Consider the following 27,528-nt stretch of genomic DNA (forward strand, 5'->3'; position numbering starts at 1 on the left):
AGGACACTTTGAACAGAGCATTTCAGTACAGGTGGCACCACACAGAGGTGTAAATTGTAAAAGAAGAGAGGAAATGAATCAACCTTCAGTTTAAATTTTTAAAATTTTGCTTTTTACCTTCATAGGGTTAACATTTAAATAATAGACTGCTTTTCTCATTGCAGAATTGTCACTTTTAGTTGATAGGAAGTTGTCAGAGTTGTTGTTTTATTGATTTAAAAATGAAATTGATAATTATAAAAATGATAAGTGTGATAAGATCCTGGAGAAGAGGGTCTGTGTCTGGACTTGCTTTCTGTCCCCATCGTTGCTTTTCTAGGGCAGGCTTTGTATTTCGTAAGTGCCAGGTGACCTGTTTTGTCACACTGAAAAAGGTAATAACTAAAAAATAAGAAATATAATTTTCACTTAAAAACAGCTGATATAATATGGAGACCTTGTATTTTTGCCTCTTTAAAAATAACAGTGACGATAGAGAACCTCTGCTTTCTGATGAAATAGGAATCAGGACTATTTACTGAGTTGGCGAGAAGAGATGGAAGGAACTGTAGCGGTGTCAGGTTGGAAATTACATGTAAATGATGATTTTCCTTCCCCAAAGTGCCATATCTTTAAATTGTTGACATCCTTCCTCCACCTTTTTTTATTTTTATTTTTTACAGAGCAAGATGTTCTGCCTCATGTTTTACAAGCGTTAATAAACACAAATAGCTGGAGTTATTGGTTATTAAATATTGCAGTATGGTGTGAGTTAGTTCTTATTTTCTGGAAGTGCCATGGACTCTGTTGAAGAAATGGATGTTTGACCAGACGTGAAAAGGGGGGTGTCTTAGGTTTGCCGTGGGAGACACCTTACAGGGTAGTGCTCTGGACATGGCTGTGCGGTGGGTGAGGGCAGGGCGCTTGAGGGGCCGGGAGAGACAAGATCCCAAGTCCCAGCGATAGCCTTTTCCATTTCAGTGATTTCAGATTTGTAAAAGTTGAAGGTTTCTGGCTCCTCAAAAAATGAAAGAAACATTTTTCCATAGAACTTTATGTTTTGATCCTGGGACTCGCGTTTTTCATTTTTATGGAATTGTGGAGTGGAAGAGTTTGTTCATGCCCATGTTGCTCATTTTCTGTTAAATATGAGGCTCTATGTTTTGCATGATGGAAATTACAAAGAGTAGTGGGACACAGGGTTTGTCTTCAAGGTATAGTTTAGAGAGAGAAACAAGCTGAGGTCATTAAATGTTTGAGTGACTGAGTGACAAAATTTATAGACGATCATAGTGGCAATAGGAGCAAAACTTGCAAAGGGCAAGACTGAGTATTTAACATTTAGCCTAACGAGGAAACAGTCAATGCGTATTGATTTATCACATTAAATTTATGAAGTGAAGTTCATGTTCAAAGTCCATTTGGACAGGGTTCTGTCTGATCATTTTTGTGTGAGTGTCCGGTGAACACTGTTCCTGTTTTCTAGTGGTGAGGGTGTACCTTTCCTTTCAAATACAAATTATATTATTCAATCTTTATTTGTAGAGACTTTACCAAGAACTATCAGCACTAACTCTTATAATAATTAACATTTAGGAGTTTGAAGTTATAGTACAATCATCAAAGCACTGAGTCTTGCTTTTTAAAGATTTAAAATGCAAGACAGTTTTTTTTAATAGAGATTAAAATTATTTTCCCCCAGTTTATTTGCTGATCACAAGTATAGACCCAGTATACAAATTGCAATAGTGAACTTAGCATTTATATCTGATAATTCTTTCTCTCCTTATTCGTGAAGGAGTTAATACGTGCTAGGCTCTCTTGCTGCATGCAGAGACAAGAGAGACCCAGCCCCTGGCCTCGCGGTGTCAGTGCTTCAGGCAGATCTGTAAACCTGGAGGATAGTTTGCAAAATTGTAACTGGAAGAGCAAGCTCTCCTGGGGGCTGGAAGAGGTTGAGTCATACTGAGTAGGTCTGTTTGGATACGTACCTTTAAAGAATGATTTTTGATCTTATCTGCCATGGGTATGATACAATTCTAGAATGCCTTGTTACTGTAGAAATTAAGTCTAATGGTTACAAATTGGAGGTGGGAGGGGCCGAGTGACTACAGAGATAAAGTGACTGCCTGTACTTTAAAATTTTCTAGGATATGTTCTTTGCCATATCCCACCAAGAAGACTGGAATTGATTGCTCTTTTTCTAAGGTGACTCCTGAGACAGAGGAGCTGTCTTTTTCCCTCTTCCGTTCACATGGACATGCTGATATGATAGAAGACTGATCCGATCATTGGAAAGCCCAGAATAGTGTGAGTGTGGGCTCAGGGACTGAGGAAGTGCTGGAGCTCTTATTGAAATCATACCATTATCATAATCCATCAAGTAATGTGTTAACTTAATCAGACAATCTGCAAACATGCAGTTTAAAGTCTACAGAGCAAATCAGGTTTTTGTTCAATAAATATTAATTGAACAGATGAACAGATTGGGACATTGGAATTTTTTTTTTTTTTTTGAGCAAGATTAGCCCTGAGCTAATATCCGCCGCCAATCCTCCTCTTTTTGCTGAGGAAGACTGGCCCTGAGCTAACATCCATGCCCATTTTCCTCTCCTTTATATGTGGGATGCCTGCCACAGCATGGCCTGTCAAGCGGTGCCATGTCTGCACCTGGGATCTGAACTGGCGAACCCCGGGCCACTGAAGCGGAACGTGCGTGCTTAACCACTGTGCCACCAGGCCAGCCCCAGGACATTGGAATTTTTTATTGGAAAAAGTGATGGGGAAATTTAAGAGACAGCTCTTTTTATAATTAGATAGGATGATGACCACAGGTGTTTGGGGTCGTAGGAGATAATGCCAGGAAGGAGGAAATGTGTACACAAAAGAGATGAGAAAGTGCCAGGGAGATGTCCTATGATTGCTTGAGGTTCAAGTACTGGCAGTTATTCTCGTGTTTCTGAAAACCTTAAAGTTGTACTTAGAATCCTGTTTTAGGACTCAGGTATTCATCTAAGTATGACATGAAATATGATTTAGCAGATCTTTGAAATGCTAGCATCACTTTATAAGGCATGGGTTATACTGCTAATGCATACAATATAGCCCTCTCCCTTCCTTGCTGGAAATTAAAATTAGCAAATAGTCACCTTTTTATATCTGGGTCTTATTTGAATAAATGAATAAGGTACAGAGTTTTTTCTGGTATTTTTGTATATGGTTTTATAACTAATAATTGTATATGTGCCTTCTAGACATGGATAGACTAGAAATAGTCATTTAGAAATAGTAAATCAGCTAGATTATAGGAACTGGAAATGTACTTCTTTAAATTTCCTTTTAGTGTAGTATGAAGAACATAGATCCTAGAGTCAGTATTTCGTTTGAATCCTGGCTCTGCCACTTATATGCTGGGTGACTCTGGCGGAAATTAATTATCTCCTCTGTGCTTCAGTTTCCACATCTGTAAAATGGAGATGATAATAGTGTTTCTCGTTCAGGTCAGGAGCAGCTTCATGGGCATGCAGCCAGTGACATTGCACATGGCCTGGCGCTAAGAATGTGGTCCCCTGCTTGGTGTTTAATGCTCTGTAGTCACCATCTTGACGTTGCTCATGACTTTAACTGTGGGTTTATGTCTTGTAATGAAGTCAGATGGGACACTGAAGCGTGCACTGGGGGCTTGGAGCCTTGGCTCCCATGTAGTCCTGCCTGCTTCTGCCTCTCCACTTCTCTGGAGGGGTTCTGGGCTGCCTTTTCTCTTGCCTCCTCTTCCTGTCTTTGCCTACAGTGGGGCCTGGGTTTGGGGGAGCGGGGGACGGGAGTTGGAGCAGCTAGGGTGCATGTGATGAGTGTCAGGGACAGGAGAGGGTCTGGGCGCCTGTGAAGACTGCCTTCGCCCTGCGGATATCTTATGAGCAGTTGAGAGAGACCCCATAGAAAAGAGGAAAAAGCTTTTATCATGCAATTTTAACAAGGGACCCTGCATTTCCATTTTGCACTGGGCCCTGCAAATTACATAGCCCACTCTGGATAGGGTGTTGTGAGGCCTGAAGAACTAATAGATGCAAAGCACTAGAACCACGCCCGGCGCCCGGCAGCGCTGTAGAAAGGTTGACTTACCAGCAATCTAGCCTGTTAGCTAGTTAATTTACAAGGCTAATTGTATGTATTATAATACCTTTATATAACGTAATCGCTTTATGAAAAGAGGTCATCAGTATCATTTCCTTGTACATGTTGTCCTGAATATTTACTGCATTCAGATGGAAATAGATCATTTTTAAATACAGGGTAACCTTTAATTGGTCTTAAATATATGAGGTCTAGTAAGTATTACTGATTTCAATTTTGGATTTTTTAGTTCAATTACTGTAAAAATATTTACAAGATAGAGGTTATGTGATGGCGCAAAATTCCGCACTTTGTACTGCAACTGGATGCGAAGCCAGCTCGCTACCGAGACTTTTCTTCATTAATGCGCTTGATGCATTCTAGTAGCAAACGAAACAAATTCAGTATGAATAGTTCTTATGCTTTGTTGTTTTCCTTAAGTGTCTTCCCCTGGTATATATAATCTGTTTTCTGTATCTTTTTTTTAGTGTAGGTTTTTAGAAATACCTTTTTTTCTTGTCCAGAAAATATGTCTGGGGCACTATAGAAATGAATGTTTTTATTCAGGTTTTATTTAATAAAATGAAATTAAAACAGATTTCTATGTCATAGATAAGTTGTTACCCTTGAAGATGCTTGGGTATATGTATTTCACATTTTAGGAGAGCTCAAGGAAGATGGCTATTCTTGGCTTCAACAATGTCGTTGTCTTTCTTTAGTCTTTAAGTGATGCTCTGAGCCTGACTAGGTGTACAAAGAGCACATGGTGGAATGGTGCCACGTTAGCAGTCACCATCTGCGTCTCACATGTAATACTGTAGGCTAACAGATAGTGTAGCAGGAATCTTATGTTTAGTGGTGTTGGTTAGAGAAGCTGTGCCATTTGGGATAATCATATTCCAGCATGAGTAACTTCATTAAATAAACATAAGCAGAAAACTTTTTTTTTTTTTGAGGAAGATTAGCCCTGAGCTAACATCCGCCACCAATCCTCCTCTTTTTGCTGAGGAAGACTGGCCCTGAGCTAGCATGCATGCCCATCTTCCTCTACTTTATATGTGGGATGCCTACCACAGCATGGCGTGCCAAGCCATGCCATGTCCGCAGCTGGGCTCCGAACCAGGCAACCTCAGGCCACTGAAGCACAATGTGCGCACAACCACTGCGCCACCGGGCCGGCCCCGCAAGAAAACTTTTCCTGATGAGCAGTCTCAGTATGTGGTTTTTGTCTTTTATCTTTCTATATGAAACTTTATTGTTTTTGATGGAAACTTTATATGAGACCAGGACTCTTAGAATATTTGACACTTGATTGAGTTTGACCAAGTGCTTGACAGATTACAAAGTGTCTTTGCCCTAACTGGTAGCAAGCATGTTTTTTTCAGGCTTAATGTAAGCTGAAATGAGAGGAAAGATGGACGTTGTTAAACAATGCTTCATTCTTACATATAATATGTAATACAACAATAGAGGTTTCTAAACAAATTTCTCTCCGAATTGGTCATGAACAAACCCAGGTCATCCTGAGGCGGCGATGGTGGGGAGGGGGTGGAGGCACTCTTAGTCCCTACCAGCTCAGTCAGGGCTGGTTTCCCAGGCCTGCAGGGGGTCCCCCTCCATCAGATGCCTTAGCAAGAGGCAAACCCCTGGAGCCGCCACAGTAACAGCCTCCCCATCCACTGTGTCACTTCACCCAGACGTTAAGTGTGGGCTTGACGGTAGAGAGAGGCTAATGTCAGAGCAACTGTCTGACAAATGAGAGAGAGAGATCGTTAAGAAGTGCTTCAAAGGAGGGAAAAAGTGACAGAAGGAGTTGAGCCTCTGAGCCAGGGTGCACATGTATAAAGAATAAGTTAATAATAACAATAACTTGCTTTGAGATTTCAGGTATCCATCAAACAGGGTTATACTTGGACCTATATGGAGCCAATATATGGTCTTCAGAGGGTCTTGGAACTCTGAAATTCTCTGCAGCATTTTTTGTATAGATGCACACAGCTAAAAACCATTACCATGGTGTTTGTTACCCATGTGAATAGAGAGATTTTCCCCAGACTCTTTCTTTCATCAGTTCCGTAGTGGTGTGTCTTAGTTTTCATTGGATAGTTATTGACAACTGAGGAAAAAAAATTACATGTAAATCAAAAGATAAAGGTAAGGAATAATTATGTTTTAGTTGAGTGGATGTTTGTATTCCTTTAGTAATACTTTACTGTATTTATAACCGTACCAAAGTCTATATTCAGTCATACGACAGACAAACCAAGAAAAAGATTGTGTTTACTTTAATTCTTTTGAGAGCAAGGTAGAAAAACAAGAACAGGTTAAACTGGCCGTGGCCTGGTAATAGGGAGACTGGCTAAGGACGTGACGTTTGCAGTCAGACGTCTGGAGTTTGGGGTTGGAGGCGGCTGCACGTCGCTGATTGTCTGATTTGGACGTGTAAGCTGACTCTTCAAAATTGGACGTGTAGGCAGTCTCCTTATCTCAGAACTGGGGATGATCATATTTACTCCTCGGAACCCATTTTGTGTTAAAAACATGGTTTCAGGAATGAGAAATGAGGACTATGGTTAGGCACTATGGGTATGTTCCTTTCTTGCAGGAGAATCTGGTTCTCGGTTTCTGCAGGCACACTGTTTACTCCTTTGGCCAAGGAGGTGGAGTATTGAGAGTCACTGTCCTGTGACTCTCATCGCCTCCACAGACACTACCCTTGGTATCTGCGTGCAGGCTGGCTCATAGGAGAGATTAAGATCCTGCTCTGCTTTTGAGAATGGCAAAAGTTTCTTCCAGCTGGCTAAAATCTATGTCCACTTTATCTTTGAACTTCTTGGGAAAAGAAGAAGGAAGGGGGTTAGAATGTACTTTTATTGAATTGGCAATTGTTAGTGTACACCCTTAGTTCATCTGGGACTTGCACGTTGCTTTTAATCTCTACAACGTTTTTGTTTTCTCTTATTCAGGAAGAGCATTAGAAAATCCCCATGGTTGGCAATTATAGGCCATTTAACAAATGGTCTGTGGTTCTGGAGAGTGAAATGTCAAGTGTTCTATATTCCAAAGCAATAGCCATTGTTGGAGCCAACTTAATTTCTGTCCTGTGTAACTTATGTAGATCTTTCCATTTACTTTCAGCAGCTGGGAATACTGTGTCACTCACATTTTCACACAGTAGAAAAATCTCTGTGATTGAATTTTGTGGTTAGCAAAACATAAGTAAAAATGTCTAAGGCCTTCCTTTATAGGTACCATATGTAATGAAAGAAATTTATCTATCTATCTTTGGGAGAACATAGAGAAAAAAATATATATGTATGTGTATATATTGTTATGCATTTCTTTTTCTCTGAGAAGTGAAACTCTGAAGGATTTCCTGTCATTTTCTTCTCACTGTTCCACATTTGTCTGCATATAGATGTAATTTTATGATACTTTGAGAACTAAAAAAATCGCTGCTAGTTCTTTCTCATAAGTTAATATTAATGTGTAGTACAGAAGTTAAAGATAAGTAATATGAAAATTTTCTTTGGATTAAGTGGAAGTACAGTTTCTCATAAAATTGAAAGCATTCTTATAGGCTATAAAGATACCTTATTTGAAAGAAGGAACAACCTTTTTTTTTCTTTTTAATCATTGTATTAACTTAATTGTTCAGGGAAAAGGACACTTGGTAATCACAACTGAGACATTTTACCTGACTGTTAAAAATTTTATTTCCTCTTAATACAGAGGTTAGCAGTCCATTGTATTTACAGAGAGAATTACACTTACTCAGTAACCCTATTAAAAATGTTGCAGTTGGGAAAAAAAATTAACCTCACTTACAGAAAAAAAAGCAGAGGCTAATGAATAGAATGAAAAAGCTTTGTTAAAGTCATTTCAGATTAGTGAATTATGCTAACTTAATATGTAGGTGGCAGAGGATACAGGGTTTTTTGTGTGTGTGTGTGAGGAAGATTCACCCTGACCTCACATCCGTTACCAATCTTCCTCTTTTTTTGCTTGAGGAAGATTAGGCCTGAGCTAACATCTGTGCCAGTCCCACTCCACTTTGCACATGGGATGCCTCCACAGCATGGCTGATAAGTGGAGTAGGTCTACACCCAGGATCTGAACCTGTGAACCACAGGCCACTGAAGCAGAGTGCGTGGAATTTTAACCACTTGGCCGTGGGGCAGGCCCCTCAGAGGGTACAGTTTTGAATTCATGATTCACATAATTAGGATGAGTTTCAAAACTATATGTATTTTAAATTTTAAGCCACTAGCAAGTTAAACAGAATATCATCTTGGTGAGTTGTACACAAAGGGACAAGAAACCTGGACTGTGGCAGCTGTTTCTCTGACAAGGATAGGACTTCCTGTGTGCTTCCCATCCTTTGTGTACCATCATAATACTCTATTCAGTTTAATTGTCACAGCAACAGATGAAATGCTCATTAATAGGCCCTTTATACAGACGAAGAAATTGAGGCCATGATACGGTAATGTGTGTGACATACACAGTTAGGGTTGGAGCCTGGCTTCGTATCCAGGTCTGTCTGACTCTTAATTCCAGGCCTTTTCACCACAGCACACTAACTGTGTCACCTTGGCCAAGGGGCATGATTTATTTAGAGGACAATTTCTTAATCTATAACGAGAGGATTTAGACTCTTCATATCAGAATTCTCATCGCCTCTCAAATTCTCACATTTTTTCTTTGTGTTTAAAATTGTGACTATAAAACATTGCAGAGGTTACATGTGAAATAATGTATTCAGTAGCTGTTACCTCGATACCCTCTGCAGCATTTCAGAGTCCCCGTCCACAGTTGCCCAGACTCAAGTGGTAAAAGGCTATTCACTTGCACTTTAGCACCGAGAAAATTAGAGAAACGGTGATTTGTTATTCAACTGATGAAAAATTAAGTAGGAAATTTGTTTATGTTTTGTATTATGTTATAAACATATTGAGGGGACACTCTTCAAAATGTGATATAATATAAAAATATTAAACTTATTTCCACTGTGATGATTTAGCTTTGTCATATTAAAGCTGTGTTTGCTAATGCACCATACAACTAAACAGGAAGTTAATAACATAATGTCACTTTTGTCCTACACTAAAAATAAAGCAGATAACTAAATATTTAGAAGTCTGTCTGTATAAAATGAAATTAAAAGCTAATATCTGCTACAAGTTCTCTATCGTGTTCTTAAAACTCAGTTGGGTCTGATAACTGAAGTGAGTATATCAAGAACTTGGAATGTTAACATATTGCCCTCTCACAAGATAATAGATCCTTAACTTCTGTGCTGGCTCTTTTTTTCTATTTAACTTTGGTATTTCAATGAGGAGTGAATGCAGTAAAAAAAAAAAAAAAAAAGGAACACTGATTTCTCCTAAATGATAGCAAAGGCATTATTTTAATAATATTTTATATTATATAACATAAAATAAAAATGTAAAGCTAAATTTATTTGTCTTGGGGCGGCCCCATAGCCGAGTGGTTAAGTTCGCGTGCTCTGCTTTGGTGGCCCAGGGTTCGGATCCTGGGCACAGACATGGCACTGCTCATTAGGCCATGCTGAGGCGGCATACCACATGCCACAACTAGAAGGACCCACAACTAAAATACACAACTATGTACTGGGGGGATTTGGGGAGAAAAAAAAAAAGCAGGAATAAATATATTTGTCTTATTTTTGCTAACAGTATTAAAGTTACGTCAAAGATAGATAAAATGTCTATAAAAGAAGATATTGAAATCATCTAACTTTGTAGTAATGCCTGCATTCATCTAAAATGTATTAAAACTCAAAAAAGCAATAATTTATTTTTAAATTTTTGTCCTAAGTGTTACTCAATACTTAAGAATCTCTGACAGATGTCTTCAGAATATTTCAATTCAGGTTTTAATTACAAAGAGTAGCTACTAATGAGGGACCGACAGAAGAAAATGGGGGAATTTCACTAATTAGAAGTTTGACAGTTTTGTCAGTCTGTAGCCATTGGGCATCCAGATCTGCATCATTAGTTCCTTTGGAAAAAGGACAGATAATCCTAGAAATAGCAAAGGTTGTCTACCACACATCTGTGTTAAATCAGCATTGACTGAGTTGATCTTAGATGTCAGTCAGTCAGTGTAAGTGCTGATGACAAAAGCTTTTCTCAGAGTAGTTGGATGTTCAGTGGAATTTGATAGGATGTTTACTATTTGCTAAGAGCAAGGATAAATATATACATTTAAATGTTTGAGTGATGAGAATTCTTCTTAGATTTTGTGATATAGCAGCCTTTCTCTGAAGAACAGTGGTTTCCTTTTAATTCACTAACTACCATTTCTGTAGTACTAATTATGTTTTGCTTTGCATGCCTTAAATGCATCATCTCTAATTCTAACTAGAATAATACAAGGAAGGAATTCTAATGTGGAAACTGAATCGACACTTACGTCTGTCTGGCTCTAAATTCAAGTTCCCTTCACATTGTAGTACCTTCCTGTGTCTTCCCCTGTAGTCTGAATGGTAAAGTATCATAGGATGTTATTGGTCATCTAGTCAAAATCTTCAGTTTTACATCTTTGGGAGGGCCAAAAGAGGTTCATGGACTTGCCAATAGCAAACAGATAGTGGCTAGATAAGAAATTTAGTTTTCTGATTCCTAATATTTGCTCTTTCAAAGCTCCTTTCCACTACCATTCAGGAGCACTTAATTACATAATTTTTTGCGACATTGCTTATATTATTCAACTTTTTATGTGTGTGTCTCTGTGTGTGTGTGTGTATATATATATATATATGTTATTTATTTTTTTCACTCTCATTTTATTGTAAGCTTCTATAAGGCAAGGAAGGGTTTCTTGTCCTTCTTTGGGCACTGCCCAGTCAAGTGGCAGATAGATAGTAGCACTCTATAAATATTGATTGGTTTATTACTCCTGTTTTATTTCTTTGTTACTGCAGTGTTGCTGTTTTGCTCTTTCAGCTGTCCAACAGCTGCACTCAATTTCTTATATAAATTTCTTTTGTTGAAATATCTACTATGGTTTCTGGTTTCCTGACTATATCCTAATATAAGATAAATCACAAACTGAGTAGAAAATATTAAATATGGGGAAAACATATTATGCTGGCTTACTTAAACCTTTTGAATTCTTTGCTCGTGATAATTGCAGAGATGATGCTCATACTGTGCTTACTAGAAAAGGCAGAATACTGTGATGTGACATGGAAAGGGCTAGTGTGGAAAGAGCTTCATTGGTGGCAAGGAGTCAGACATCTATTAAAACCATACATCTCTTCCAGCATCTAAGGAGGAGATTACCACATCTCCTTGCATCTAGGCTTTAAAAAGATACTTAATATCCAGTTTTCCACAAATTGGCCTTATGATAGGGAGTACTCCCTTCTAGCTAATGAGTTTATGTGTGGTTCACATTTGAGTGCAAACTGATTTTTGCTCTAAAGGAAGCACGTTGTGCTTATTATGTATGTTTTGTTTTTCTGGTAAGAGTGGTGAATTTTTCTCATTCTGTTATTTTATGGGGGCCCTGGAAGACTCAGGTGAGGGTTACAGGAGAAGGCTGCAAATCCACGGTTAAACCAGTTGTCTTAGGAGGAGTTACCCTTTTCACTTTTTCCTCTTTAGCACCACAGTTTAACTAAATGTATTTATGAATCCCTAGTGACAAAGCCCTTGAACTCTATACATAGAGTAGGAAACCTCAAAATGGCTATATGTATATATATATATATTTATTTGTATGTGTATGTCCACACATACACACACAATTCCTGTGTCTACACTGATTCAACTGGCTGTTGTTTTATACTCAGCAATATATAGAGATGTTTATTTTGTTTCTATAAAGAAACTAACACTAAAAGAAATGTTTTAACTCTAAATAACTTGTAATTTACTACTCACTAGTTTAGATTTGATTGTCCTTTGACTGAGGGTCAAAACAGATGTCTTGCTGCTTCTCTTTGAAAATCCTTCCAGTGGTCTTGGGCGTGCTTTTTATTCTCCTTTGCACAAGTAGCCTAAAGCTTTCTTTTCACATCACTTTGAATTGCCATACTTCTTATGACTTCACTGGCTGAAGAGGATCAAAATAAAAAGGAGCATCTCGCTGGCTTCTTCCTCTCTTAAAAACATACAAGTATTCTAGTGAGTGGATTGTGGTTGATACTTCACTCTCATTGGGCATTTCTTTGTGTCAGATAGTCAATAATAATGGCATCAGTACAAACTCATTCAGCCCCCGCTACATGCACATTTGCTACAAATAAAGAAAACCTGACACATAAAACATACTATTTCCTCTCAGGAGGTTATGCTCTAATTGGGAAAGAGGCCAGACGTAGGATGAAGGGTTTGGGGAAGAGTTCATGGATGAGACATGAATTGTACCAGGCTTTGAAGACTAAGCGGGATTTAAGTGCATAGAAAAGAGGAGGCAGAGATAGAGAGAGAACGTGAGCAGCTGGGTTGGGAAAGAGATGAGTATAACGCACTTAGAGAAAGTGGGCTGCTACATCAGAGGCAAAAGAAGGTGATGGGAAATGGGTGCCATTGGTTCACAAGGACAGAGGAGGGAATTGAAAGCCAGGGAGGTGTTTGGAATTGATACATGATAATAGCATTTCCCAGATTGCTCTATTAATGCATGTTCTGGGGGAAAGAAGGGCACCTTGATTAAACAAGTATGGAATAAGTTAAAGTAAACTAATTTTTGCAACTCAAGACCAAAGAGATTTTAATAGGTTATTGTACATGGTGAGATTCCTGGAGGATGCTAGAGCAAGCAGAATATCTCAAACCTAGTCGGCTGTGGGTGCTTTTTTATTTTTCTTGTGACAAATACACTGGGAAATATTGTAATAGAAAGTAGATGCAGCCACTATAGACTTTAGAGGACGTGTTGAATCGTGTTTTAGGAAGCTCAGTTTTCTGCAGATCAACTAGGTGAATAGAGGAGTAAAGGGTGGATGCTCTTGAGACACTGCATGAGAGGGTTGAAGACAGCCTGTCTGGGGTGTAGCAGTGACTTTGGAGGGTAAGAGGTAAATTTAAGACTTTTTCAAGCAAACAAACAGCCTACAGGATATGGTAATGAATTGAATTAAATAAAATGACGGTGAAAGTGTATGGTATATAGTGATTGAATGCAGTTCTTGTCACTATTAGTGATAAAAAGGTGAAAATCAGAAACCAGTCCAAGGTGATCTATCAAGATTGCAGGCCTGGTGGCAGCACTGGTAAGACTGAGCTAGTGGTGAAGAGGAGCTGGTGCTAAGTGGCAGGAGAGGTGAGTCCACCACGAGGTGAGCAGTGCGGTTGGCTGGTGAGACGGGGCAGGTGCGCTCAGGGCGGAGGTGGCCCCATGCAGTCTGGGAGTCTTCTCTCTTGTGTAATCGGAGTGCATCTCTTTTTATCTTTGTGAAAGACTTTATGGGAAACCATTTTTCAAAAATCCACTCCAACAGGTAGAGGAGAAACTACTCACCAATCTCATTAAATCTCAGGAGATTTCTTTGAAATACGTGCAGGCTGACAGTTACAATAGTCCAATTTCATAAGTAGAGTCAATTTTTCAACCTTTTCTTTTTTGTCAGTGACGTGTGTAAAATTATGACATAGCTTGGCAATGATTTTAAATAGTTTCCTTTAAAGTTGTTTGTTACAGAGCCACGTGTTTGGCATCTGACCTTTTACAGGCAGGTGCTGTGGTGCAGAATAGAGAGCTCTGACTTTCCTCTAGTTGGACTTGGAATTCTATGTTAGCTCATTCCATGCTTAACTAAACTGGATCATGTCTGGTACATCTTCAAGGAACTGCTACTAAAGTATTTTAAACCCTTTTAAAATATAGGAGGTGTGTGTCCCATCAAATAACGGGAGCTATTCAGTTTTGTTTTCCTGGGTAGTCTTCGTGTGTCCCTGTGTCTGTGGGCTGGTGGCCTCTCTCTTGTCTGCCTGAGGGCAGCATACTCTTCAATTGTGCTCCTAGTCAGTCCTCATTAGCGCTGTGGTGAGGAAATGATCTCTCACTTCCTCTCACTCCATGACTTACTGAAGTGAGCGTGCTGTGTGTTAGGTGCTCTCAGCAGAATACTGCGTATGCTGACTTCTTTGTATGCTGTTTCTGGGTTGTTCAACTCACACATTGGAGAGGTTAATTATGCAGCCTCCCTGTTTCACTCTTCTCTCATTAACATTACAAAAATGATTAAGTACAAAAGTAGGAGATCCTGTAGAAGTGTGTAGCCTCTAACTTACTTTTGTGTCATGGAGAGTAGACATTGTCTCGTGGAGAATAAAGATATTCATATTATCGGAGGTTGGTCCTGGGATGACTTTTCTACAGAAGGCATTTAAGAAAGAAACTTCTGTATAGGAAGCATGTTTTAAAACAGCACATTGTAACTAAAAATCAGATAATTTAAAAGCAGAGTGACCGATGTATTCCTCTAAGGTTTCAAATGTTAGCAGTATTGGAAAATGTTGTTATCTTGCCTTTGGCATAGGGAAGCCAACATGTTACTCAGTAAGAGAGTAGGAGCCAACCATCATGACATAGAACAGTTGTGATCCTATAGAAAAATGTGATACTAAAACCTTCTATAGATCAAAACTATTCTGTCTCCTTTTGAATTCACTGTTATGTTTTCAGGAATTAAGAGTTTTGAACTGGAAAGTATATTAGCTATTTCTTCATCCAAGATTCAGTAAATGAGAAAAGTGAGGGTCGGAAAGATTAAATAACTACCCAAGACCACACAGACACAAGGAAAGATCTGGGGTTTGATTCAGGATGTCTGATTCCTGGCCGAGGATGGTTAAGCATATACTGATTTTCATAGTTCCATCCTGTAGCTCAGTGTGCTATTCCTCAGCCTAGAGCTTATATAGGTGGTTGAGAACGGGTGATATTGCCCATATCCTTAGGTGTGTGAATAGAGCATATCTGGTCTGTGAAATGTGTGTGCACATTGGTGTGTATGTGCATATGTGTGGTGTCAGGGAGTCAAGTAGCTGCCTGAAACAGATTGATAGGGTGAGAGTTGGGCAGTTTTAGGAAGATGACCAGAAGGAAAAAACAGAAGAAGATTCTTCTAGTTTGTAGTTGTGAGGGCTAGGAGATAAGAGAACATGGTTTTGTTTGAAATGTTTTCCTCATTTTTGAACCACTCTTTATTTAGAGTCACTGCCATGGTCACCATCAGCCTTTCTGCTCACTTTAACCCTGTAATGATCCACTGTACGAGCTGGTGCCATGTTAGTGGGTGACGGAATACAGATAATTAAGTAAGTTTAATTCTGATAATGACACATACAGATAGCCTGGAAGTTGTGTGAATCCGTGATGTGAGAAATGGGTAGAGAATCCAGTTTTATATTTTTTATTAAATTTATGTTTTTCTCACTGAAGCATCTCAAGCACATGGAATAATTAAATTTCATTTCATTTCATTTCTTTCTTTCTTACCTTTTTTTTTCTGCTGTGGAAGATTTGCCCTGAGCTAACATCTGAGCCAAGCTTCCTCTGTTAGTATATGGGCCGCCAGCACAGCATGGTTGCTAACAGATTGGTGTAGATCAGCACCTGAGAACTGAACCTGGGCTGCTGAAGCAGAGCACGCTGAACTTAACCACTAGGCCACTGGGGCTGGCCCTAAACTTCATTTCTATTCTCTGGCACTTGTCTCCCCAGAATTTGACCCTTCCTGTTTCTCTTTAGAACTTTTTTATTCAACTAGTCACATACCAGTTTTCAAGTGGAGATAAGTGGTTTTTAAAAACTGTTTCCAGGCTATCTCACGTAAGTATGTTTTGTGTCTTAGATTTTAAAGATAATTGATTGAGATTCTGTCTTTAATTGCTAGTCTATCCTCATTCGGTATCTAATATAATACTTATTGCAGTCAGTAGTAAATTGTTAGTGAACTAATGACTGTAAACGTTTATGTAATCTAGGTGTTTCTAGTATGCTTCTTTAAGAATTCCGCCTGTTTAAGCATTTTCACATCTATACAAAGCTCCTTAAGATACGCAGTTATGAGTATATGTGGGGCTTGGGGAAGGAGTATTTTGAAGGCAGAGAGAAGTGAAGCAGGAGGCCATATAATTGATATGATGCTGTCGAGTTGGCTCCAGAATATGAAAAGATTATGACTGCGTAGCACAGATAACGATGATCCTGAACCGACTTTATCTGCAGATGCTGCTTTGGTCATTTGCTGTAACATTCGCAAGGTGCACTTACCAGTTTGCCACTGAGTGTTTGTGTTAATGCATTCGTTTTAGATTAAAAGCATCGTTGCTAGAGCTAGATTTTTTAGGTTTGAATTGAATCTTCGCTTTAAAAACTCTGAGATTTTGATAAATTATTTACTACTGTATTTTGGGTTGGGTAATTTTCTTCATCTATAGACAAAGATTAATAGATAGATTCTCTTAGTCGATTCTACCTCATGGAGTTGTCAGGTTAATATTTCTAAAGTCTTTCCAAAAGGGCCTGTCAAATAGTAAGCACTGGATCAGCATTGGCAATTATTATAGAAAACTAGAACATTACAGAATATGTCTGTTAATATAATGTTACATATTGGATTCATTTGGTCATTTGGTCTTAGGTTTTAACAATTATTTTAAAATGTTCATTCTTTCGTTCAACAAATGTTTGTTGAGCAGCAGCTTTGTGTTGGGACAGTGGCGCTGATTCTGGCCGCAATGGCAGTGCCGCCCTTTATGTGTGTTGTGCTCTAGCATTACAGGGCCCTTCCACGTCTTACCTTATGTGGCTTTCCCATCCAAACTGTGAGGTAGCTAAGAAAATGATACTGCCAGTTTATAGATGAAGAACTTTTACATAGGGGTGCAAAGATTTGCCCCGTTACAGGAAGTAAAGCCTGAGCTGTTCTCTTTTCGCTCCATCCCACCACCATCGCCTCACTGCAAGAGCCTTGCTTACACCCCGCGGAGCTTACTGTGGCCTCTGCAAATTTATCTGTGGATCGCTCAGACCTCCTGCAGGTGTCCATATTGGTTTGTATTCTTCTAAGGTTGGGGCCCAGTAATTCCCTTAAGTTCCCTTAAATAATTCCCTTAAAACCCTTAAGTTTTTGAGTTTTTTTTTTAACTTTTAGAAAGATTTTCTAAATATTACCGAATTTTGCAGTTTTTAATAAATTGAAAATATCTGATTTATTCATAAAGCATTTTAATACTCCTGATGTTTCTTTTTATCTGTTTGTGTCTTTGACTTATCCAAATCCTAGTTTCCTTTTCATTTTTTTTTTGTTTGCGTAGCTGGCTTCCCAGCATTCCAGATTTAAATTCAAACACCAACGTGGTTATTTTCCCTTCACAGAAAGAAATCTGAATAAGGAGGGGAAGAAAGTAAAGCTGCCCATCAGACATGTAATGGGCCTCTCCAGTAGACCTGGTTGAATTGATTATTCTAGTGGTTCACCTAGTGCAATAAAGCGTATGAGGCACTCGTCATTCACTTATAAATGTGTTCATTGTGAAGAGCCACATCGCATTAATTTCGTGTGGTTTGGTAAGAGCCAGTAGCTGCTGCTGAAGCTTGTGGTCCCCCTTGGTTGTGTGCAGTGATGTTCTCTGGAGAGAGGCGAGCTCTACTGTGTACATACACCTTAAAGGGCCAAAAGATTTTCAGAGCATTCACCGTCTTCACTGTTGCTCTCATTCTGCTTCTGCTCTCACTCTGGAAATGCTTTCCTCTGCTGTCTTTCTGAACACAAGTATGTGTGGAACTGTAGAGTGAAGTGATGTGCAAACCTGTCGTTCCTGGGTTCCAGCAGCTACCCAAAATGCAGTTGCTGTGGCCTCCTTTTACCCTGCACCTTCCTAATCAAACTCTTCTAGAAGATTCCTTTTGCTTAAGATCCAGCTGATGTCAGTGTCCAGTTGGAGCCCACGACCACCACCACAGTGGAGCTACATTTCAACTGTTGTTATAAGTCTAGAGAATGGCATTTCGGCCTGGCTTGACATGTGTGTGGAGTCCCTGCTGTAACTGATTACCTAAAGAAGTAATGACTTTGAGGAGTCCGTTTTAGCCAGCGTTGGGCTCCCAGCTTCTTGGACTGAGTGTGTATTCTGTGTACAAGGCCCATGGCAGCCTTAGTATGCCTTCATATTTTGTTCTTATAGTGTGATTGGAGAAGAGTTGAGAAAGCAGAGATGAATCATTAAAATGGCCATCCTTTTTAGCGTTTTTCCTACCCACTTGTGACTTGGTGTTTAACCATCACCCTCGTGTTTACTGTGTACTTGTTTTTGCTTGCTGCTGCTTGCTTCCACTTGTGATGTCAAGGGTAGTTGAGAGGACGCATCCTCTCCTGGAGCTGGGTACAACTGTTTTCCTCCGTTTGTAGAGACAGAGTTTCAAATTCATTTATTTGCTTGTTGGTTTGTTTGCTTTAAAAATTAGACTATTGAGATTTTGACATTGCTGAGAAAGAGAAAGGGAGTAATAACAGTGACGACAAAAATGCTTCAGTGCTTCAAGGAGTAAGATTAAACAAGATGCTTCAATCTTGTTGGAAAGTAAAATTCAGTGAGACCATGACTTTTTAAGAAAATTATTTTCTTCTGACAAGAGTGAGATATTTAATTTGCATATAAGGTACAAAGGAGGACAGAACAATCTAAGTTATGTATGCCACCTCTTGTTGTTATTGGCAGAAATAAACTTTTGTTTGAAGTTTGCTTATGAGATTCAGTAACTGCTCACAATCTGTTTTCTGACCTTCGTTAAACTTTCTTTGATTAACCGTGTTTGTAGATAGAGGACGTTAATTTAAGTGAAGGCGATAGGTGTGTATGTTTCAGTTATACTAAAGAGTCCTGGCAAACAGGAGGATGGTTACATTAGAGTTTTCATCCTGAAGATAATTATGAGTCATCAAAGTGCCAGTAAAGCAATAATTGTGTAAGACATTCAAAACATTTTAGGTCAAAATATGTATTACATTGACCACCATCAATATATATTCTTAATCTAGGCTTTCCTAATACCATGTGTTAGCATCTGTAACAATCACAAGTTTGTTTTCGTTTGTGTAGTTTTTGAATAATGTCTCTTCCCTATCAGACATCGGCTTCTTGAAAGAACAGAGCGTTGTCTGCTTTTGTTCAGCATGGTGTCCCCAGGGCCTGGATCAAAGTCGGGTTCTTAGTGGGCAGCTGTAGTAGACGCCGTGGTGCCCTGCCCAGAGCCCCGGCCAGGGCTCCCCTTCACAGTCAAGGCCCTCCCCTGCCCGTTTCCAGGAGGGCAGGCTGCTGACTGCTCATGACTGCACCACTCAGGGCTGTACCACTTCCCTGGTCAATGCAGACTGCAAAGGCCCAGTCCCCTTGCCTCCTCCATTTGGGACAACCCTGAAGGGCCATCCAAGCCCCAGAGCTCACCACAGGATTGGCTCACACCTCTGCTGCAGCTGCTGCACAGTTCAGCTTGGCTCAGGTCAACAAGGTTGCTTTCAGTTCTCCCAGTGCTCAGCTCTTTCCCACTCAGGCTTTTGTACTTGCTGTGTTCTGTGCCTCAAATGTGCTTCCTTCTGCTTTTCACAGACTAAATTTTTCTTGTCCTTCCAATCTTGAGTGAAATGTCACTTCCTCAGTGGAGCCTGTCCAGACCCTACTAGTGAAAATAGGTTTCTGCTTTGACCTCTTTGTCCCCATTTTCCTCATAGCATTTGCCATAATTTGTGATTATTTTATTTGTTCCTTTGGTTACTGTTGTCTGGGTCCTCCACAATACCACTAACTCCGTGAGGATAAGGGCTGATGTCTCTCTTACTCCCTTTGTTTTTTCAGAGCTGGCCCAGTGCCTGGCAGAGTGAGGTTGTGTGTCATGTGAATGAACCATCAGCTGTGGTACTGCAATGGTCTTGCTAGTCAAGCCACAGTGAATTTGACTTTTCACTCGCTCTCCTTTTTTAGATCCTTTGAAGGGAGAACATAAATTTAAATGGAAATACAGAAAAAATTGTTGATTTTATTGGAAAGTCATGTGGGCCCTGCACAATGCAAAGGGTGAGTTACTGTTAAAAGAGTTAATATTTGTTTTAGTTAAGGATTTATGTATTACCTTCTGTAATGTCAGTGGAGAAAGCGTCTGTCTAAAGATGAGGTAAAACAATTTTAGACAAGATGGCTGTAAAATTATTATACTGTGTTGTTTTGGGGTAAGTATTAGATATATGAGAAATTACTACCCAAGAAAATGATTCCTTCAACTAGTTGTTCAAGTTCTAAAGTGTTTGCCATTTACGATTATTCTAAAAGGCAAGATCTCAGTGGCCGTAATATGGTATATATTAATTCAGCATATTTCCTGAGCACCTTCTGTGTGCCTAGGCACTTCTGTAGGCTTTAGGGAAGTGGCAGAGAAACTCGAGCAACCCCTGCCCTCCTGAAGCTTGTAGTCTGGTGAGGGGAGAATGTTTCAGCTGGCAGTCATTTACCATTGCACAGGAGTTTACCTTCATGTAGTGCTGGCCCTGACGCAAGAGCACACATCAGTATCCTTGTTATGTGTGTGGCACATTCTGATATTGTTTACGTACTTAGGAATCTGGTAACCCTTTCAAAACTCTGAAGTGACAGATTGAAGCTGATTGAGAATGATCAACCTCAGTAAGGTTCTTTGAGCCCTAAATGAGATGCCTTTAAAAGCCATTTTCATTTAAATTTTCTTCTAAGGCAATTCAGCTCCACACAAGTGAATTAGACTTAGCTTGTTGTAAAAAGGGTTTAGTTTCTTAAATTGTATAAATTATGTATAATTTAGGCAGTTAAAATTCAGGTATATCATTTTTTTAAAAAAAGTTTTATTATTTTGAAGTAATATCTCAGGCAATATCTTTCATGCTTTAATAGTTTATATATTAAAAAGCCCACTATCCCTATATTTAATTCACTGGTAATATACGAGTGATTGAAAAGTTTGCTATCAGAAAGCCTGTTTGCCGGAATGATTCCTGAGTAACTCTTTTGAAGGCTTTACATTTCTTTGCTTCTTTAATAATTTCAGAATAATATTCAAACTCTGTGAGTTTGTGACTAGAAAACAAGCCAGAGGAGAATTTGTTTTTCAGGCAAAAATTTATGACTAGTAACAGGTGATCATGCCACTCTAGTATTTCTCTCTGTACATTTTTCACTTTGAACATGTCAATTTCTCACTGCCTTAACTCATGTAAAATGGACAGGCTTTCTATTACTTTTAATCATTTACCAAGCATTTTAGTACCACTTTGTGATACAAAAAATAAGAATTCGTTAATGGGTACTTTACATAATCTAAATCTTTACATAATCTAAAGCATTTAATAAAAAAGGAAAATTCCTAGATTAGGCTTCACAGAGTTTTCATTTAAGTTAAATACTTAATAGTTTAGTTCATTTTATTTATTTTTCTTGACTTTTAAACTCACACATAAAGGCCAATTAATTTGATATAACAGAAAGTAAAAAGTAAATATTGTAGGCTAAATTCCCTAATTTACAGAGTAGATATTCAAAAGCCTTGTAGGGTTTATTTACATTTTCCTTAAACTGTACAAACAAAACAAGCGTTATTGTGAACTGTTATAAACAATCAAATGGCTGGGGCCAGCCCTGTGGCCAAGTGGTTAAGTTCACCAGCTCCGCTTCGGCGGCCCGGGGTTTTGCCAGTTTGGATCCTAGGCACGGACATGGCACCACTCATCAGGCCATACTGAGGCAGCATCACACATGCCACAACTAGAAGGACCCACAACTAAAATATACAACTATGTACTGGGGGGCTTTGGGGAGAAGGAAAAAAGTCAAATTGCTAAAAGCATCTCTTTAAAATGTTTATGATTTGCTTTTAGTTCACTGCTGTATAAAGAGAAACTGAAGATCTGTTTCGGCTTGTGTGTCAGAGACCAGCTGGTGCCAGTGCACCCAAGACTTCTCTGGTTTTAGCCCTGGAAGACCTGACTCGAGCGAACTTCCTCCTTGGTTCCGGGCAAACCAGGGTGGTTGGCTACCCAGATACAAAGTTGAAAATCTTTCTACCTGCACACTGTTCCGTTCATGTTTCTAGATAGCCATTCTTTATGTCTGTATATTTTAAAATTCTTTCTAACATAAATTTTTACAGATTCATTTATACTTTAAATGTAGTGTCTTCTTCAAGTTTATTTGGAAGGTGGCCTCTCCTTTGAAAGTAGGCACAGATTTTAAAAAAAAAACAAAGCAAAATTTTTATAGTTCACATTTAGATAATTTATGTTGGGAGAGGGAAGTCTAATGTGTGAAAATGACAAATAAATAAATAAGAAACAAGAAAATGAGAGAGAGAGGCAGTAATGAACTGAAAAATTGTATTGTGGTGTTCTGTGCTGGTGACGTTGCGTGAAAGTGGGATATCAATTTAGTGTATTAAAGTCATTTAAATGAATATGAAGAGAACAGCCTGATTTTATTTCATTGGTAGGTTTAGTTACTTAAACAGTATTTTAATAAGCTGTAGATGTGTATGTATTCTTCATTTATTACTGAGAATTTCTTTTCTGTTGGAATACCAGAATGTATGCTGTTAAAAACGGAATTACGTCAGTTTTTAAAATTGGCATTTTCAGAATAAATGAATAACAAATACTAGCATTTTTTATTTGAGGTCATGAAATAATTTAAAACTCAAGAATGTTAGGAAGAAGGTTTTATAGAGAAGTTGGAAGGCAGTGGGATGTTCCTTTTTCTATGAAGCAGATCTCTGGTATGACCAGTAAGCAATTGAAAGGAAAGCATGTAAAATTCACCTTATAAATATTTGATCTACATGTGGTCAGTCATAAGATATTGAGACCCAAAACTGACTCATGTATGAAGCAATTAGAGCTGATCCGAAGGTCTTACAGGCTCCCAACGAGAGATCAAGCATTTATGGCTACTGCATGTGCACTTGGTTATTTTATTTTACTCTTAATATTGTCACTTTGAAATAGCTACAATTTTTTTTTAAGAAAAAGAAAATGCCAGTCCTACTCAGTGGCCAAAAATTATATTTGAAATCCTGGCAGGCTATATGAAAATGTGTGCCATTGGTCCCTGGAGGAACCAAGTGGCTCAGTGAGCACAATTCATCATACTACTGGAAAAAATAACTCAGCATGCCTGCCCTGCTCGTGGCGAGTCAGTGGCATCATGTTCATAGACTGACAGCACTTTTTTCTTTTTAGGAATTACCCTCTCTACACTGAGCCAAAGCACGTGGCAGTAAGATTAAATTAGGTATCAGTGTTCCATAGAGCAAAGGCTGATATGTTTGTCTGAAATTAGTAGTTTACTGGAAAATGTTGAGTAAGGTTTACCTTACGTGCTGAGGTGATGACAGAAGCCAGTCTGATATGGCTCCTAACCTTGGGGAGCTTTTCATCTTGCAGAAAATATGAATATACTGAAGTAATGTTTTTAGCATGGAATGCTGAGTGAGTTACAGGTAGCGTGAAAAGGCTGTTCAGAGGAGGGAATGAGTACTCCTGGTTGGGAGGGCTGCTTTTATTTATTCAACAGTGTAATTACTACTATGTTCTTGTAGGAATTTTTAACAAGGAGATTTAATTTTAGCTCTGATTGATCCAATAATCCATCAAAAATTTGTTGAACACTAGAATAAATGAGATATTTAAGAGAATAAAGAGATGACTAACACAGTTTAGATTTTTAATTAAGTCATGGTCCAATGGAACGAAATAGATGTATAACAAATATTTATGGCAAAATATGATGAATATTATCCTGTAAAGGATATAATTTCTTGCTTATGGCAGGTTATATATGTGCTTTAAATATCTTTATTTCTTTTTGGTCAGTCTCAAACACCAGATTTAGTTCAAATTGGGAAATGTTCACCACATCATCTAATACTAAAACTAATCTTTATGTGTCAAACCAATAAGCCAAATCACACTTAACTTCTGGTAAGAAAAAGTATGACTCCATTTTTCAGTTTAAATGAACTGTGCCTCCTTCCCCAAGCATCTCATTTCGATTTCTAATTCTGAGTTAGACGGACTGACAGATAAACAGTCCAACCTACAGGTGGAGAAAGGCGTGGAGTCTGGCCATGAGTTGATGGCTGGATGAACTGAGATTCTGCCTTCTAGTCTTATGGGACTGGTCGTCCAGACTAGAGCTCCAAGTGGTCTCCAGTTGCTGGGTGCTCTGGAGGTTTTTAGCCCTGGGCAATGCGTCATTGTAAGCTTTGTAAAGTGGAGAAGAACATTTGTGAAAGAAAAGGTGTGTGGGGGGGAAAGAAGAACCGGAGTGTTCTTAAGGAGATAGTTTTAAGATGGAGGAGATTTTGGAATTAAAGATCTGGAAATTGATTCTCATAAAATTGTCCATCCCCATGTGTACCCTGGAATGACTTTATGTTTTGAAAATGCTTCAGACAGATTATGAAGTGTGAGTAGGACTTTCCTAGCTGAGCAAGGTGGGAAGGGAGACAGTTCATAGAAAGGAATAGTTTATATAGTGCATAAAAGTGCATGCAGTGCTTATGGAAAGTCGAGATCCTCATCGTGACTTCAGGGTAGAGTTATGTTGTGGGAGTGGTGGAAGGTGAGGCTGGAGAGCTGCTGGGTTCCACTGTGGCAAGCTTTGCGTGCTGTTAATGTCTGATTTAGCTTTTCTGGATGTGGGCAGAGGGACGCAGGGGCCTTTGAGCTGGACAGTGCTATTACACGTAGGAGGATGGGGCAGGGGTTAGGAGAGGAGGCGGGAAGCAGCCAGCCAGTTGGGAGGTGCCATCCATTCTAAAATGAACGTTTTTTCCCCCCACATGTCTCTCAAATTGGGGTGCATCTTATAATTGATGGAAGTAATAAATTGTATTCTTTTTTCTTTCTTAGACGTAAAATGATGATATATTTTAAAGTCAGTGAAAACTGTAATTCAGGTAGAGGCAATGTTGGTAAAAGTAGGACCTCCACTTAATTTCTAGGATTGATATTGCTAGGCCACTGGCTGAGCATATTTAAAATTTTGCATTAAATGCTGTGTGCAGAATTAGCTATTTCCTTACACCCTTAGCAGCACTGGATGCTATTTATTTGTTGCCGGTCTGATGGGCAAAAAAAAAAAAAAGAAATCTCATTTTAAATTTTATTTTAATAATAATGAAAAAAGTGGGACCTGCAAGTGGGGATAAATTTCTGGAGAAGAAAAATCTGACTGCTATAGTAAATTTGTTTTTTGACTTATGATAGAAGGTTTCTAGAGGTTGTTAGAACTTAATGTTTAAGATTTGTGAAGTTTCTTTGATTAGGATCTCATAACTCAGGTCAATTTGTTTTCATGGGAGTTGGATTTTTCTTTTTAAATGAGTTTTGTAGCTGAAAATTTTTTTAATGAAGAAAGAATATATATACTCGAGACCAGTGATAAATGGTTTCACATATACGCTTTCCCCCCCACATTTGAATATCCTTGAACGTCTGTTCTTTGGGCTTTTTCTTCTATCCTTTCCCAATTTGTCATCTTCTCAGTTTCTTTTCTTGTCCTCTTTGCCTGAAAAAACAACTACTAACTCCGAAAGGACTGTCTACCTACCCTTTAATTCCCTCCTTTTCTCCCTCTCCCTTTTCCTGCTGCCCTTTTTACCCGCTGCCTTGTGGACGTCCCTGGGAATAATCTGTAATACTCCAGGGAGCAATTAGCTCAACATTTGGCCTAGGGATTCTAGTGGAGACTGACTAGCTTGCGCCCAGCTCCTAAGGGCTCAATTTGTGTTAGTGCTGCCTTTAGATTCACTTTCTCCACCTGCTAGCGTGCTGCCAAACTCCCTAGTTGTTTACTTGAGTCAAGGTTTACTTTTGTGAAGAATGAATAGATCAAAATAGGAAACAAATATGGTACTTGGAAAGTGCCATTTAGAGAGAAGAGGCCATCACCGATTCATATGGTTTTGCTAGGAGGCTTATCTCTTCTCATATGCTTGTAAATGAATCCTGAACAGTCTTTCTCTGCAGAGGAATCTGCAACAGCAAGACCCCTGAATAGACAGCTGGCTTCCTAGAGAGAACTGGCCTAGAAACTCAAGCTCTCTTCTCCCTGGGTCTGAACCTTTGCAGTTTCAGCCACAGCCTCCAGGCACCGTCTCCCAAATGTATTGTTTTTGTGCCCATGTCAATAATGTACATAAAATACTGAATAAAAGTCTTGTCTGAAAATTTTATTATATTTTTAATATTTGAAGGTGTTGCTTCTCTTTTTTTATTTCTTAGTTTGTCTTGAATTATTTTTTGGTTGGTCCCTAAAAAAAGTCCTGTGTTTTGTACCACTCTGTGCACATATTTGGGGGGAGAGAGTTATTTGTTAGAGTCAGTCTATTGTTCTATTTTATACTTCAGTCGTTTGCAAGCCAATAGAATATTACTGTAGAAGCGGGCTTGTTGTTTCAGTGCTGGTAAGTGGAGGGGCGGTTTCCCTGCTGTGTGTCCAATCAGAAGTCACTTACCCCCCCCCGAGTCCCTTCTACTGTGTTAATTGGAAAAGCAAAACCAGCATCTAATGGGACAGCACAGACTGGACTTTCCGGGAGGGGTTATTTCTGTAGAGTTTATATCCATTTCCAGATCTTTCTAATCACATAGCTCTCTTTTACAGAAGTCTGTTTGCCATTGCCATTGTTCGCTGGCAATTAATAAAGTAAAAATATTTTACCAGGGATAAATTTCACCTCTATCAGGGTTGCTGGGCCCTATCCTTGCTCCAAACTTTAAATCTGTGATAGTTGGCTCTTTGTGAATTTCAGCAGGTACTTCTAATTCACAAAAGCATCTTTTGAAAAATAGCAGTTTGGCGTGAAGATTTGTTTTTAGATATACTTGGAGAAATTTTGTTTTGATTTCTCATGAACCAAATGAAAGAGTCCTAAATTAAAACAATTTGAAAAGATAAAATGTAAGATTCCCTATTGCATAGTGTCTTTAATCAAGGCTGTTTTATATTGTGTTTGTTTTTTAAGTTTCCACGTCTAAGTTTTTATTTAAATTAAATTTCATTATTTTGTAAGGATTTCTACAGTCACTGTGGATGCTGTCTGTTCATAGTTTTGAATTGTGATTTAATTCTCTTAAGACTTTCCACATATCAGCATTTCAACAATTTTCACTTAGATTTTGAGATTTTTATGGTTCTGCGGCTGAGTCTCTGGGGTGTGCTCTGAAAGAGCAGCCTCATAGTGATTTCAAAGAGAATTCCTTGTTTAGATGACTAGAGAATTCATATCATGGACAAGAAACTGTGTGTTCTGGCTCCACTGAAACACAAGTATTTTAGGTATTTGTTCTGTATTCAGGAAAAGGAGGTTACATTTATTTAAAATTATTTATCGTATTAAATTTTATGTGCTGTAAAACTTAACTTTATTTAG

General features: G+C 38.8%; 1 protein-coding gene across 17 annotated transcripts in view; it reads left to right on the top strand.

Moving 5' to 3' along the window:
* PPP3CA (protein phosphatase 3 catalytic subunit alpha) overlaps positions 1-27,528 on the top strand; it is a 287,954-nt gene that overhangs the window by 80,711 nt on the left and 179,715 nt on the right. Inside the window, exon 1 of one of the 17 annotated variants that reach the window (XM_070263362.1) lies at positions 20,025-20,150. The exons of 15 other annotated variants lie outside the window; for them this stretch is intronic. In XM_070263362.1, the coding sequence (XP_070119463.1) occupies positions 20,126-20,150 (25 nt within the window). In that variant the 5' untranslated portion in view covers positions 20,025-20,125. Of the gene's footprint in view, positions 1-20,024; positions 20,151-27,528 lie in introns of those variants that run through there. One more of the 17 variants, XM_014738622.2, reaches the window with a different exon arrangement.

This window comes from Equus caballus, chromosome 3, assembly GCF_041296265.1.
Source record: "Equus caballus isolate H_3958 breed thoroughbred chromosome 3, TB-T2T, whole genome shotgun sequence".
Classification (NCBI taxonomy): domain Eukaryota; kingdom Metazoa; phylum Chordata; class Mammalia; order Perissodactyla; family Equidae; genus Equus; species Equus caballus.